Below are 15,556 nucleotides of genomic sequence, written 5' to 3'. Positions count from 1 at the left end.
ATGGCGTGTATAATACCAAGGTAAGGGGACGCAATCCTATGGTTGGTGTCACTTCTGTGAGCTGCTGGGTGCCCCCTACAGGTTCCCATGTCAGGTGAACGTGGATGCTGCCACTTTTGGAGATACAGGTGTGGGACTAGGTGCTGTGATACTAGACTCTAATGGTGTACTGCTGGCTGCTGCTGTAAAACGACAGGAGTGTTGCTGGGATCCTGCTATGGCTGAAGCGGCGGCTGCTCTATTTGGGTTGGTCGTGGCTAGAAGTTTGGGGTACATGGATGTGGTGCTTGAGTGTGATGCCAGTAATGTGGTGCGTGAGGTTAGACAGCAAAAGGATGGAGCAGCTCCGATCTTTCTGTTTTTTGAGGATATTGCAAAAATATGTGATTCCCTAAATAATTTCAAATGTAATCACGTCAAAAGATCAGGTAATACGGTAGCCCATTTAGTTGTAAGGTGAGACACCGATATGAACTTGCCCCGTATTTGTACTGGCTCTTTCCCCCAAAGTCTTCAAACTTTGGCGGATCTCGATTTAATTAATTGATACCCGTCTTTCTGTTGTTCAAATAAATATATATATGGAAATTTTTTAAACAAGAGAAGACATGTATCACTCCTAGTTTCGCCTTATTTTCACTTAGTATATAGTTATAGATTTGAACTTTTTTTTAATATATGTTATTTAAGTGAAAATAAGGTGAATAATACAAGAGCCTTATGATACGTTTGGCTCATAATATTTTAACGTTATTTTGACTTGTTTTAAACAAAATAAATTCAAATAGGTTAAAATAAGTTTAGGACAAGTCATATTTTGTTCACCTTATTTTCATTTATTTAAGTCTCATAAGTTCAAATAAAATCATATAGGATAAGTTTTTTTAAAAAAAGTTCTAATAAGCATTACACAAGCTCAAATTATAATTAACATAAGTTTTAACAAGGTTTAATAACTTCAAATAAGGGAATATAACACACCACAAATAAGCTTAGTTATTTTAGTTTCAGAATAGGACAATAGGTTTAGATAGACAAAACCACATCCGATTCGAAACCGACCCGAAAAAATATCCCTGATTTAAATTTCGACTCGCGTGAATACAATAATTTAGTATGACTCAACTATAAAAGTTGACCTAACCCGACCTCATCAAACGCAATCCCGATCAGAACTGGCATCTCTAAGTTTTGACAAAATAATAAGATTAAGTAACCTTAGTAAGACACTAACACCACTTTGTAAATTGTAATCATCGATTAAGTAACCTTTGTAAGACACTGACACCACTTTGTAAATTGTAATCATCCAAAACAATGGATTACTTTAGACTTATTAAATGGTGAATGCACTACTTTAAGAGGTGATAATAGACAACTAGAGACCTACAAGTGGATAACATGCACACAGTTATCGTCGGGCCCGGGCTTCTCAATTGGGTTACGCAACACAAACCCCCTTTCATTTTTTGATAGGCCAACTATAGTTATATACCGCTCTTTTTTTTTCTTTTTTTTTTTTTTTTTTTTTTTTTTTTTTTTTTTTTTTTTCTGCAATTCCCAATATTTTCGGTAATTTTTAACTACCTCTCGCAAGTGATCTCCTTCTCTGTTTTCTCTTTCTTCCCTCATCAAACCCAGTTTACAATTTGATCATCAAATTCATTATTCAGGTATAATTCAATGCTTTCATTTGATTCAATCTTATTACATGCACTTTATAAAATTAAAAAATATTCAATCATACTTTCCCTTCTTTAATTTTAATTTTATTGCCTATTTAATGAATTTTTATTGTTATCATTTCTAAATCCCATTAATTTTTTCCCTGATTTGTGTCAATTTCTAAATACAAATTCACAAATTTTGATCTTTTTTTTTTTTTGTTTTGTGATTGATGGTAAATTATATTTTTAATTAAAGGAAGATCTTCTTAATTCCATGATTGTTAAAGTTCTTATCTTTACTTTTTATTGAACATACTCATTTGTAAAGGGGTCAAATGAAATTTGCATTTTTTTTTTTGGTTATAAAATGATCTCATGAAATTTAATGAATAAATTGTATTAAATTGTTGCTGATCATATCATGACAATAAATATTTTGATAACGTAAATTAATGTCCAAGATACTGTAATAAAAAGATTGATTTTGTGATACTGTTATAAATCCAATTAATTCCTTCAAATATATATAATATATTTGTTTCAAGAATTTCAATTTATTTGTGGCAGGATTAAATGGAAGATGACCCTAATTTTAGGCCATGGGATGAACTAATGCCAGACACATTAGGTTTGATATTTCAAAGGTTACCACTTGATGAGATACTCAATGTAGTCCCAAGTGTTTGTAAATTATGGGCAAAGGCGGTACGAGGCCCTTATTGTTGGCAGGAGATCGATATCGAGGACTGGAGTCGATATCGAAGGCCTGATAGCCTTGATCGGATCCTTTTGTTGTTGATTGGAAGGAGCTGTGGCTCGTTACGCAAGCTTTGTGTTTATGGTTTGGCATCTGAAATGAGTTTATCCTTAATTGCTGATAAGTAAGAGGACATATCTTTCTATTTCCATTATACTGAATTACTACTGATCAAAGTTCTATTTTTATGTCTTTAGCATAGGTTTAATTTATTTTCCTTTGATTGGTATGAAATTGATTTGGACTAGATTAGCTTATTCCCATGTTTTATAGAGGACAAAGATTGGATAAGCGACTTTTGATCATTTGTTGCTTGGAAATGTGATAGATTTTATACACTTGGACATTAATGAGGAAATTTTGACTTGGATGCATGCTAAGTGATGAGGAATTCCTAGTTGATCTACAATAAAATTGTCAATCTTGTATTTTGGTGTTAAATTGGACGTGGGAGGTAGTACTTTGAAGACTTGTACGTGGTTGGCACATGGTTTTCGTTATACATTTGATGGTTGTGGTAGTATTACTAGGTCATTTCTATTGTCTTTTTTTCCCGATTATGGTCTGTTTGTGCTGTGTGGTTAGAAAGTGTGAGAACTTTTGATATCCGAATTATACATGGTCCTTTGCTTGTTTGGATCTAGCTTTGAGCCTGCTGAACATAAAATTAATCGTAATTAGAAGGGGGGGGGGATTTCTGTTTTCTCTTTTTGGATTCTTTGTAGTTTTCAACTCTATAGTGAAAAATAATTTAGCTTGATAAATGATAATGTCATACGAAGTATACTAGATTGCTTACTATATATCCTATATTTAAAGAGAAATGTGAGTTATGAAGTTCAACAAAATTGAATGATCTGAATACTAGATTACTAATACTACTTGCAAGTTTTCAGCTTTCTAATCTCAATTTTTATGTATTGCAAGTGCCAAGTGCCTTCAGATTCTACGACTTCCAGGAAGTGAAATAAGTGGCTCGATGGTGGAACAAGTTGCTGTGAAGCTTTCTAGCCTCACTTGCTTAGATTTGAGCTATTGCACCAAAATTGGAGCTCCAGCTCTTGAGGCATTTGGAAAGAACTGCAAACTCCTTACTTGTTTGCAGAGGAACATGCATCCTTGGGATGTAGCCGCAATAATGAAAGATGACGAAGCATATGCTATATCTGCTACTATGCCACAGCTCAAGCACCTAGAGCTGGCCTACCTGAATATCACAACAGATGGTGCTGTTTGGATCCTCAAAAGCTGCCGTGAGCTTGAGTTGCTTGATATTAGAGGTTGTTGGAGCGTGAAAATTAATGAAAAGTACCTTAAGGATCGCTCAAAGTTGCAGGTAGTAGGACCTCTTGTTGTGGATGGCAGTGGCAAGGTAAAGGAGAGCGTTGATTTCTACCCTGGTTCTTCCAGCTTCTGGGCCTGGGGTTTTGGGGAGATGGATGAGTATGATGACGATGGTGATCAGGACGATGCATGTGATATGTCTTATGCTCCCTGGGATGATGTGCATGAGATGGAGGACTTAGGGTTGGTGTCCTACGACGATGTGTTTGGCTATTACTAAAATTTAACCGAATGGAGTCTGCAGTATTTTTTTTCATGTATGCGTTCGCGAGCATTTGGCTTTGAACAGCGAATGGTCTCTCGATCTCAAGGAATGATGTAGATTTTCTTAATATTGATTCCTACATCTATCTGAGAATGTTGAGATGTATTTTTAAGTTGATTAGTTGGCAGCCTAGTTTACCACTATTACCAGATGGAATGTAGATTTGATCTAGACCTCTTATACGTAGTACTACAGTTCAGAATGAACTCTAGCTCTAGTTTAAGCTTCTTTTATGCAGGTAATGATATTGGCATTTGGCAATGAATGAAATGTGTCTTAGGATATTGCATATTCTCTTCTTTTTTTTTTTTTTTTTTTTTTTTTTTTTTTTTTTTTTTTTTTTTTTCTTTTTTCTTTTTTTGATGAATGTTATATCTGAAGCCTCGTATTCAGGTTCATCACATTTTGAAGGATATCTGGCTTGTAATTTATCCAAAGTTACCTCAACTTAAACTCGGCTTGAATCAACTGGAGGCTGGAGCCCTATGCGAGACAGTTAGAGCTTGCCTATGAATGACTTGAAAGCTTGCCTTATCTATATGGATTTTAAAAAGTAGAAGAAATATTATAAAAGTGATACATTGCAACATTATAGTATCAAATTAAGCACTAGAAAAAACTCCATTAAGTCTTAACAATTTTTTGATAAACGCAAAGCTGTATAATCACTGTAAACAACCTTGTGACTTCCTGGAGATTTACCTGGCCAAGTTTAGAAAGTCAAAGGTCAAACTTGGCATATTATCACAGACTCACAGTAACTAACTCCTATATTTATACAATGTAGTCAGTCATAGTACATGTACTAAATGTAAACATGCGCCCACACTGACTTTTGAGATGTATAAATCATGTTACATATGATTTACGCTATAAATATTGCGCCACGAATCTTACCTAATACACTGCAAAATCTACGACTCTGCATTAATGTTAACAAAAGTTAAGCTACTGATTACACGAGATAATCCCCCAAATTGCTGATAGGATTCTTACAGGAATGTTGATGGTTACCTCAAGCAACTTCACTACAGTGTCCAGCCTACCATCCTTGCACTGAGAAACTGAGATAGAGAGACACTTTGCGAGCAATAATGCAGAATTACAGCATTCTCATCAGCATCATCATTTCAGCCATGGGAAATACAGACAAAACAACATTCCCAGGGAAGCTTTGCGTCAGTCTCCAAAACAGCTGGAGTTACTGTCAACCAGTAGCATCCGAGAGCAGTAATTAAGAAGAATCTGACATGCTAGATCTATATAGCTCCTCGTCCACTATAAGAGGTGGGATAGTCCATGATCCAAGAGAATATCCAGAAACCTTCCCACCTGAATCACCAGACAAAAATACAAATACCTCAACGACAAAAAGTTTTTGGCAGGAAGAAAAGTAAACAAATTTCTGTCATACTGAGAGAAAAAAATCACCCAAATTACAATTCTACCTTCTCTGGTGGCTTCTTCACATCTTCTTTGGTAGCTCGCATAAAGCTTGGGATCCAAAGCTTTTGACAGTTTCTCATACTTCTCTTCAGCCTCAGCAATACTTTTAGCCTAAGAAGTCAGATACCACATTTCCAAACAGATGATCACGGATAAGCATCAGAGTTCAAACTAATTTAATCATTTAAGGAAAACAAGAATGTACAGAAATTTAAGCATTAACTTGTACTGAAACAACCAGACACCCCCCCCCCCCCAAAAAAAAAAAAAAAAATAAAAAAATAATTATTATAATATTGAATTCACAAGAACCTATGAAATATATCTAGATGAGCCATATGACAGTGAAGACACTGCAATCCTTGAAAATCACTAGACTTTTATCAATTTTTACATGATTTTGAATTAATTATGGTATCAGCACAAGCAGCAAGACTTAGGCTTTGTTCTTTTCACTAGACAAACCATTATTTGAACTTACATGAAATTATCAGATCTTATCTAATGTTTTTGGTCCATCGAAATTATTTTAAGTAGAAAGAACAGAGCCTAAACTCTAATATGTGAGTCAACATTATGGCACAACTCACCAGCATGGTTGGGGCTGCAGAAGCGCCATATATTCTGACAAACACGCGCAATATATTGAAATTATTCTCCAGCACATCTTCCTGGACAAGAAACCACATGTTAAGCACAGGAAACCTTGAAGCAGAAATTATCTGTTCAATAAACTTTGCATGTAAGCTGACCTCATAATCGAATCTGATGCATCATTATTTCCAAATCCATCAGCAGAGAATAGTAATCAAACAGCATGTAAAGGTTTTTCCATTACAGACGTCATCATAGATGTATCAAAAATATAAAAGGTAAGTTACTTACAGATCATCGGATACCTCCACTAGATATTCGGAGATAGTCAAGAATTCCATATGAAAATCATTAACCTTCGTTGAAACTTAAAATATATCAGCGTCAGAGCAGTGAAGACCCATTGTGAATACACTTCAAAAAGCAAAGTGAAACAAGACACATTGGGTGACACATCTTTGGAGAATCTACTCTCCATTAAACAGGGAGGGCAAGTACACAATAAACAAGAAATCAGTAGTTTGTAGAAGCACATTGTTTTGGACCTCCAATAAGAACATATTATAGTGCACCGTTCACAAGCAGTTTCCAGCAAGCATGCAAAGCTCACGTCACAAAAGCAGTTAGCAGCACACAAAGATAGTCTAGAGTATGGAGACTACTTATTATGAACATCCAAGAAAGTATTTAAGATGTAGAACGAGAAATAATAATGACAGAGTATAAAAACTAATATTGTATAAAAATGAAACCAAAAACATTTTAGAATAAAATTAAAAGTAAGCCACATCACAGAAAAAACAGACCGGAAACAAGCGGTCAACGATGCAGAGGAGACTAGGCAGGCAAACTAGCAAAACATGCAAAAGAGCCAGAAACCACTAAAACTCGAAAAGAGCTTGGCGGCCTGGTTGGAATAAGAGGCAAAAATTAGCTATAGTATTCGCAAGAATCCTAAACCCCACAAAGGCATTTTAGGCAAAGACACCTTCATTGAACCAAATCACACCATGTTCGATTTCCTTCCCCTAGAAAGATACTCCACTAAATGAAGTGCAAGGATGAATATGAGATACTTAAACACCTACAGAAGCAAAGGAAGGAAATACCTCTTCTCCCTGCAGCTGATACAAAAGAAGATTCAAAACCCGATAATCAAAAGATTTGAGATGAATAGCCCTCAATGCATCTTCAATTGAAATCTGTAAATAAATTCAAGTCAATAACAATGCATATAATTGGCAAATTAAATATTTACAAACTTCTAAAGACTTAAATGCAGTGTCAGTAAAAGAATTGCACTAATGAATCCTCATCTCAATGGATATATGAACAATGAGTGAGACATAAATCCACACTCAATTCACAAGGGGAAAAGTCTAATTAGCAAATTCAATTGATAACTCATCCCAATGGATATATGAACAATTGATAAGTGCATTTACAATTTACTATTTAAAAAAGGTGAAGATCTGGAAGCAATATACAGGATATAACATTTTTAAACCTCATCTTGTTCAGAAGCACCACAAAGCCTCCTTTCTAAAGCCCAGTATTCCTCTCCATTTTTCAGTTCTTCTCTGATTCTGCATGCTTGAAAAAGTCGAAAGTTGTTTAGATGTTTTATAAATAATAAAAAAAATTCAACGTTGGCGTGTAACAGATGTGAGAAGTCAAACCTCTTTGTCAGCAGCCCATTACACTGAAGTAGAATCGTAAGTGGCCGGAATGTATCTGACTCAAAATCTTTATTGAACCTGCATGCCAAGGTAGAATATGCTTCCTGGATACAAACAAGACTCGGAAAAACTCCTCAGCCTCATATAAACATGTCCAAGAAGAATCTACTACCTCCGTTTCATATTAGTTGCAACTTTGGAATATTTTATATCTCACAAATAATACCCCAAAGTTGCAACTAATATGAAACGGAGGTAGTATAAAAGCACGATATTTTCAGCTTACTTTATCGGATCTTCCATCTCGAACAGCCACTTTGCTTACACTTACATCAACCATCTTCTCATTCAAAGTGTCCAACTGTTCAACAAAAGCTGTCTTAAAGGCTAAAATCCAGACTGAGATAGTAATCATCAAACTTAACATCTAAGCACCCGTAGTTACCTAATCTACAATCTACATACTGGTGAATGGCTGATGCAAAATTTTTTTCCCTTTAATTAGTAGGATAAGATTTTTTTTCTGAAAATCCCTAGAAGAGAACCAGATGGCCCCCGAACTTGTTCAATATAATTCCTTTAGAAGCTAGTTACAAGACAAACGATAAATCTTCATACCTGGTAGATATAGCTTTCAACGAAAGAAAGCACAGGTAAATATTTGAATATGGATTCCGGCCTGTTCACATCCATCCCATGGAACATAAAGTAAGATCTACACTGCCAAAAAAAAAAAAAAATGTTACCACCATGAAAGTTTGACAGAGTGACAGGGTCTTCTTTTACTAGATAAAATAATAAACAACAAGAACATCCACCAGAATATAAATACACAAGATTCACTTTTTAAGTACAAACAACCTATGTAAATTAACCAGGCTAGAAACATTTAACTAGAATATGGATGCAAGTGTAGGAATAAGAAGATTTTCTGAAGATTTTGCATGTTTCTCATATAAATTGGAATGTACTAGTGTCCATAGCTATGTTGACGGTTGGATATCCATCAGGTACTTTGGATGAAATGAAAACCCGTGTCAAATAGCATGTAGAGCGGCATGATAAGTTTTAGTAACCTCAAAGACGGTGGTAAGTAGGGCTCATCAAAATACATATTAAACTATATAAACAGTTAGACAACATCCACAAAACCAATTATCGATCTCAAAACATAATAGACCACTGCTGAGTCGCAATGTGATCAAGTAACATGCTTTGAGGAATATAGAATCACTCACAAAGTCTTCAATTGTGGAATTCGCACGTTGCATCGCATCCAACCCAATTAAAGCCATATCCTCACAGGCTGCATTCGATCCTGAACCACGGCTGCCATCACCAAAATCCTCCTTAACCAAGTCAATAGACAGTGAATCACCCAAAACACCCGTCCGTTCGCCTGCAATAACCCCGTAACCATGAACACTCTCCAACTACAATAGTCGGTATTGGGTAAACCCAAAAGGGTCTTCTCAACAAAGTAAAGATCCACTAAAATGGTAATCAGCAAGGTTTTGAGTATTCTCACCGGGCAAAACTACCAATGCATTCTCAAGAAATGACGGCGAAATCTACGCAATAAATGTAAAATTACAACTAAGAAAACAATATGTATCACAAATTAGAAACGGATAAATGCATAATTAACAGATTAAACATGGATTGATCACCTTAGGTAAATGTTGGGAAATTAAGCTACATTTGTCGTCAATACTCAGTTTTCCACTGGGTTCAATCTAATTCATAAAAAGACAATGGAAATTCACGAATTATTGTTCATTAGAAATGCTGATTAAGAAAGTAGATTGACAAAACAATCGTTTTTACAAAAAAAAAAAAAAAAAATCGTAAGAAAGAGAGAGTGAGTTACCAGAAAAAGGAGAAATTGAGCGAGAAAACGGTGGGAATCAGAGAGAGAAGAAGTGGGTGTTGGAGAAAGGAAGTGTTGGTAATCCATGAACATCAGCATCCTCTGTATTTCTTCCAGTTTCTTCAGTACCTCCATTTTCTGCTGCTTGTTTGGAATAAAGTACGGAGTAGAAAGTTAATCAAGTGTGAAAGATTGAAACAGGTGATTTTTGCTTATATATCAACCCTAGTTTATGCAAAATTGCTCCCAACATTTTTTGCAAACAGAGTGGCAAAACTGGCAATGACATAAACGGACTTCAATCCTAGGTCATGGGTACGGTACTATTGGAGTACCTTAAAAGACAAAAACTAATTGTTTCATCTGTTTGGTTTATTTTATTTGAAATTACTTCAACTTTAATTCAAATGAAATACATATTAAGTTTTAGATTTTGGGTTTCATTTCATTTAGTTTAACCTTTAGTTCGATTTGTTAATGGGTTAATAATTTCAATTGCGGTCAATAATTTCAAACAAATAAAATGAACTAAACTGCTAAACATATCCTTAATGATGGGCTGTCCTTAATCACATTAATTTTTTTTATACTTTCTTATTCACATCTACTCAAACACAATTATACAACATTGTAAAATTTCACTCAAATAGTAGTAACTTAACACAATAATTATGTTTGTGTTGATCAACTTGTTACTTGTATTTGAGTGGATGTGAATAAGAAATTGTCCGGCTTTAGCTTTTTCTGGCATAATGAGCTATCACGACGCTTCCAAAGGGGTAGAGTGGTAGACACCCTAGAGTTTGGATCACATATTAATTTCATAAGTATGTCAACTTGTCAATCTAAACTTCTAAACTACAAGTAATAAACTTTAAGGATTTATGCCAGTAGAAAATAAGTTGCGCCATGGAACCTCTTACAAGCTCAAAGAAAGGATTCATTCAACAAAGATATCTCAACAAAACAATTTGCTTACATCATTCATATTATTCAGTACAATGAAATTGAGTCGGACTCTACATAGAACTTAATATTGGTCACAACATTATACAGTCAGCATTACCCTCACAATAATGCCTCAAATGGTACATTACAAATGAGTGGAAAATATAGGCAGCAAGCCAGCAACCACCAACGGTTTGTCAAGTCTGCGACGTTTCCACATAATACCAGCCCTAATTCCTTCCAAACGATAGCCCTGAATGATTGTGTCTCGACAAAAATGTTCAAGGATTTGGGATTGTTTTCACTTGCTTAGTCCATCCTAAGACAGCCTGACAATAATTAGATGTTAATGACAAGAATTCGCGACTTCATGATCCTGATGCTCTGTCATTACTTGCCCCTGTTTGCACTGTTGTTGCTTGGATTTGTTGCCCATCCACTTGTTTCAAACCATTATCTGGAACTGTTTTATTCACACTCGACTGACTTGGTGATTGTTTGGTTTCGAATAACTTTCCACTCTTTGCAATTGCAAGAATCAACTCTAGCTGTTTTTGCTGCTGGTCCTACACACACGTTAAATCTTTGGTCAGGACATTTTCAAAAATTGCATGACAAATAGAGAGATCCATATCACTGATATCTGACGACCATGACAACTATGAAATTTGCAGGAATGGAGGGAGCAGGGATAACGGTATACCCAATGTGATCCAAACGGTAAACCTTGTATACAGCAGCAAAAGTCTAATAGAATAAATAGATATCACTAGGAAGCTAAAACATCGAGTGCATGCAGTAAAGGACCTTTACAAGCTTTTAAAATTCTATGTAACAGTTATCAACCCAGTAAAGGCGACTCAAATTAACTGAAAACGTTACTATGTTCTTACCTGCATTGCAAGCAAAACTTTTTGAACTTCGCCAAGCTCCTTTTCTAGGATGCTTTCTTGAACTGCTAAAGCACGAGTGGCTTCAGAATTCTTCTGAGTCAGAGCTGCAGTCTTTGAGCAGACACAAAGTTAAAATCACAGTACCAAGGGACAAAGAAGAGACAAAAACGTGAGATAGAAAGGCTGACACAGATGCTGACACGCAGATAAACAGATTAAACCTTTTTTTTTTTTTGTTTTTTTTTTTTTTGAGGGAACAGAATAACTATATGCAATACTTTTCACATTTCTATACAACTTCAACCAACTAAATTTGCTTTCAATCTTAATCTATACAGGATGAATTTCCAGCCAAAGAGCAGGTACATGGTTTGAACCCAGGCCCCTCTTTCCCTCGTGGTTGAGAAATGTTAGGGGTATCAACTAGTTTGACCCTTTTTTTTTTAGATGTGCTCGTCGAACCTTAGTCATAACTAGGCAGCCACACCAAACAGCCCAGTCCAAGCCCAAGATGGGCATTTTTAGGTGGGGCTATACGCACACAAACACACACACTAAAATTTGTTTGTTAGTTTCTCAAGTGAATTAAAACAACTAAACACAAAAGCTGACAACAATTACAAGATAAAAATAGAACGCAAGAATGGGAAAACCAATGGCATAAAGCAGTTGCTGGTTGCAAATAAAGTTTCATAGGCAAATTTCACAGGATCGAGGATGGCTAAATGAATCCTCCATGGCTCCATCCATCCTTCAAATGAAATCATGGGAAGTATAAATCTCGAAACTGTGTGCAACTATGTTGTTTCCTTCTTTGTGAGGGAGATTATCTCAGGAACTCACGTATCTAGTTCTGTCATTATCTTCAGCAACTAAGCACCCATTTTCCAATTTTCCAGTTCTAACAGCCTGATATTATTATTCTCCATTATTTAGACTCTATCCTGGAAGGGAAGTTCTACCACCACCACTCGGCTTAACACACAAAGCTGCTATGAGATACAATTGCATCCCCCCCACCTGTTAGGAACCTTAATCTTTAAAACAAAAATTGCGGAAGAGGGAAGGTAGGGCAAAATTGAAAAAAAAAAAAGGTAATCTAGTCCTTCTGGTTTCTGATGTAAGCACACCACCCAAAAATTCGCACTTCTTCTAGTTGTTATATTGAGGTTTTATCATACCCTACATAGGATTTAGACATGATGAACAATGTAACACTAGATTCAGCATGCCCTTCCCCTGTCTTCCTACCCCGAGTTGCATATGGTTCACTCGATTTCATAAAATAGGAATCAAATAGCAATTGAATTGCCGATAAAATTTTGTGACCTGTATAATAGATGTTGCATCTATTAATATAGCCTTGACATAACAAGATCTGTAATGTAACTTTGGAGTTTGGACAGTCATAACGAAGTCCTGGTATCTTCAATTTAAGAGCTTTTCTATCAAAATACAATGTCCAAGTCAAAGTGTATTGAGCAAACAAAAATGCAAGAAAAGTTTTAGAACACACAATAACTAACATTGCAAAAACTCCAATAAATATAGGTATATAAAAACCCGGGCAACAAGCAGCTAAGATATCCACCAATGAAACAAAATCATCTTCATAATTTTCACATAATTGAATTTTTTTTGGCCGATGTTAGTGGGATTGACCAAGGAAGCACTTTTGGGACCTGTACTTTCCCCATTTCCAATGAAGCTCATAAATGATTGGGACTTGAGGTTTTCTCGTTTCCAAAACCCGAGCCATTTCCATGCTACATAGGTTTTAACTTCTATTTTGGAGGGTTTAGTAAGTTTTTGCAATGCACAATACTCTTATACATTGCATCAAAGACCTTGAGTCTCAGCAAAAAAAAAAAAAAAAAAAACTGAAGTAAATCCCAACACACAGAATGCATGTGATTAGGATCTAATTGAAGTGCCCAAACAATTTGTAAGCAATCAATCATTAAATAGGCATTCTTACCAAAAAGATGTTAAAGATTGATTACCTCAGAAATGGGATCCTTCAAGGATTTCCTAGTAACCCGAAACCGAACCCCTAATTTTCCAAGCTGCCTAGATAGCATCCTAATGATGGAAGTAGCACTCCTCATACTCTCCTCCAATTTCTCAATCCTGTCAATCACATTTCCAGTTTCAGAACCCAGTCTCGAGTTCATGGGCGGCCCACACACCCGCTTCCATTGCCGCCTCCGGATCACGGAACCAACAGCTACAGCCGCAGCTAGAATCCACACCAATATTCTGTTTCCCAGCACCAGCAACCCAGAAGTATGCTGCTTGAAAAATACCCAATTTACACAAAATCCCACTGAAATCAATACTGAAGAAATTACCAAAATTGATTCCAGGAAAGATAGAAAACCATCCAAATTAAACAATTGAATCGAATTCTCTTCTTCCTGAAAAGCATTAATGGAAGAATCATGAACTTTGATGAGAGAAATACGATTTCGCAACAAAGATAAGTTCTTTTGGAATGGGTAGGCGTTATTTTGCAAGGATTGATGATGGAGGAGAGAGAATTTGAAGGGTTTGGTGGAATTTAAGTGGGTGGTGTTTTTGGGGGAGTATAATTTTACTCGATAAGTGGCATTGGATAAGGGATTTTGAAGAATTAGTGACATTTTTTACACTGATTTTCAGTTGATTTGTGGATTTTTCAAAGGTTTATTTGGAGATAGCGATCTTTTTATTTCAGGGATTAATCATTGTTAGGGTTAATTGGGGTTCTGATAGTAGGATTTAGGCGGAGAAGTTGAAGTTCATCGGTTGAGGAAGAAGAAGAGGAGGGAGGAGCTGTGCCCAATTACCATTGTATTTTTGCAATTGTCTTTTTATTTTTATTTTTATTTTTATTATTATTTTTACCTCTGTTATTTTTTTTAGATGCAATAATAGAGCAGAGTAAATTAAATTTTAACAAAGCAAAACAAGCAGAGCTACTCTGCTTTAAAGAACAGGACTTTACTTTTTTTTTTTTTTTTTTTTTTTTTTTTTTGTGTTTGGTTTACGGTTTACCTATATACTTTTCTTTTTTTTTTTTTTTCTTTTTTGGTCTTATTTGACTTTTACGGTCTCAAAACGCGCATTAAAACTAAAATATATTTATTTTTATGCGCGTAAAAATTATAAAACTTGATATTAATAAAATATTGTATACAATGAGATGAATTTAACAATATTTCATGTAACTATATAATCTCCTATAGATTAATGATATTTAGTAGTCAAAGTTATAAAGTGACCCAAATATTGGCAACAGGGTAAAAATTTAAGGATAGAGGGAGTACTTTGTATGACAATTAATCCGAAATTGAAAAATTTATAAAAATAAGTTGAGAAGATAGTTAAGAATTGAAAGAGTGTAGGCATGTAAATGAGATACCATAGGCGTAACCGCATGAGTATAAGACCTATAAGTTGGAATGGGAGCTAACCCAAGATAATAAGGTTGACATAAAAAAAAAATTATATCAGCCTTCAATTTCAAGGGAAAATCGTTATTTAGGGTAACTTCAAGTAGCGATTTTCCCTTCAATGTGGATGTTGATATACAAAATTTGTACTACGTATGTCAGCCTTATTAACTTGTATTTTTTCGTGGAAATTAAAAGTTAAAATGACGAGTTTAGAAAATTGATTAGCCAAACACTTATGAGAAACAATAGTGTTTAGCTACCTAAATTTAAAAATAAAATTTTAGAAGTAGAAAGAGTTATAAATTACTATGTGGTTTAAATATTGCAAAGCTAGATAAAAAGGGTTTATTATTATTATTATTATTATTATTATTATTATTATTATTATTATTATTATTATTATTTATTTTATTTTTTTACGGGAAATAGTTGAATTGTTGTATGATGTATTGATGTAAGTTGAAAAAAAATAAAAATGGTTGAATAATACAAAGTTAGTAAATAATTTAATACAAAATGATTAAAGCATCACAAAACGCAATTTATGGAGAGCAATATACCTGCATCAATACCTTTTTGTACTTGAATGTTGCCTTGTATCTAGTAATACACATATTGGAACATATGTTATTTTTTTTTTTTTTTTTTTTTTTTCC

The 15,556-nt window shown here is 34.9% G+C and overlaps 3 protein-coding genes across 5 annotated transcripts; 1 reads left to right on the top strand and 2 right to left on the bottom strand.

The window, feature by feature from the left end:
• Positions 1 to 1,384: 1,384 nt before the first annotated feature.
• Positions 1,385 to 4,324, top strand: LOC110718239 (F-box protein FBW2-like). Its single transcript, XM_021897066.1, has 3 exons — positions 1,385 to 1,673; positions 2,235 to 2,548; positions 3,352 to 4,324. The coding sequence occupies exons 2-3, from the start codon at positions 2,241 to 2,243 to the stop codon at positions 3,986 to 3,988; spliced, it is 945 nt and encodes a 314-aa protein (XP_021752758.1). The 5' UTR covers positions 1,385 to 1,673; positions 2,235 to 2,240; the 3' UTR covers positions 3,989 to 4,324.
• A 347-nt stretch (positions 4,325 to 4,671) lies between these two features.
• LOC110718238 lies at positions 4,672 to 9,983 on the bottom strand. 3 transcript variants are annotated; one of them, XR_002510875.1, is made up of 14 exons: positions 9,623 to 9,983; positions 9,423 to 9,488; positions 9,281 to 9,323; positions 8,991 to 9,151; positions 8,371 to 8,472; positions 8,039 to 8,113; positions 7,753 to 7,856; positions 7,581 to 7,659; positions 7,183 to 7,275; positions 6,365 to 6,429; positions 6,070 to 6,244; positions 5,482 to 5,590; positions 5,048 to 5,365; positions 4,672 to 4,955 (listed from the first exon to the last, which is right to left on the bottom strand). XR_002510875.1 is itself a non-coding variant. In XM_021897065.1 (14 exons), exons 1-14 carry the CDS (start codon positions 9,755 to 9,757, stop codon positions 5,268 to 5,270), a joined length of 1,224 nt encoding a protein of 407 aa, XP_021752757.1. In that variant the 5' UTR covers positions 9,758 to 9,982; the 3' UTR covers positions 4,672 to 5,267. The 3 variants fall into 3 exon arrangements, 2 of the variants coding, with proteins under 2 accessions (XP_021752757.1, XP_021752755.1); XM_021897065.1 differs by having other exon boundaries at positions 4,672 to 5,365; positions 6,070 to 6,150; positions 6,232 to 6,244; positions 9,623 to 9,982; XM_021897063.1 differs by having other exon boundaries at positions 4,672 to 5,365.
• A 578-nt stretch (positions 9,984 to 10,561) lies between these two features.
• On the bottom strand, positions 10,562 to 14,453 carry LOC110717656. The gene is made up of 3 exons (XM_021896410.1): positions 13,467 to 14,453; positions 11,464 to 11,574; positions 10,562 to 11,136 (listed from the first exon to the last, which is right to left on the bottom strand). Exons 1-3 carry the CDS (start codon positions 14,103 to 14,105, stop codon positions 10,939 to 10,941), a joined length of 948 nt encoding a protein of 315 aa, XP_021752102.1. The 5' UTR covers positions 14,106 to 14,453; the 3' UTR covers positions 10,562 to 10,938.
• Positions 14,454 to 15,556: the final 1,103 nt, after the last annotated feature.

This window comes from Chenopodium quinoa, unplaced genomic scaffold, assembly GCF_001683475.1.
Source record: "Chenopodium quinoa cultivar QQ74 unplaced genomic scaffold, ASM168347v1, whole genome shotgun sequence".
Lineage (NCBI taxonomy): Eukaryota > Viridiplantae > Streptophyta > Magnoliopsida > Caryophyllales > Amaranthaceae > Chenopodium > Chenopodium quinoa.
The sequence above is the reverse complement of the archived record's forward strand: the minus strand, read 5'-3'. Positions and strand labels throughout refer to the sequence as shown.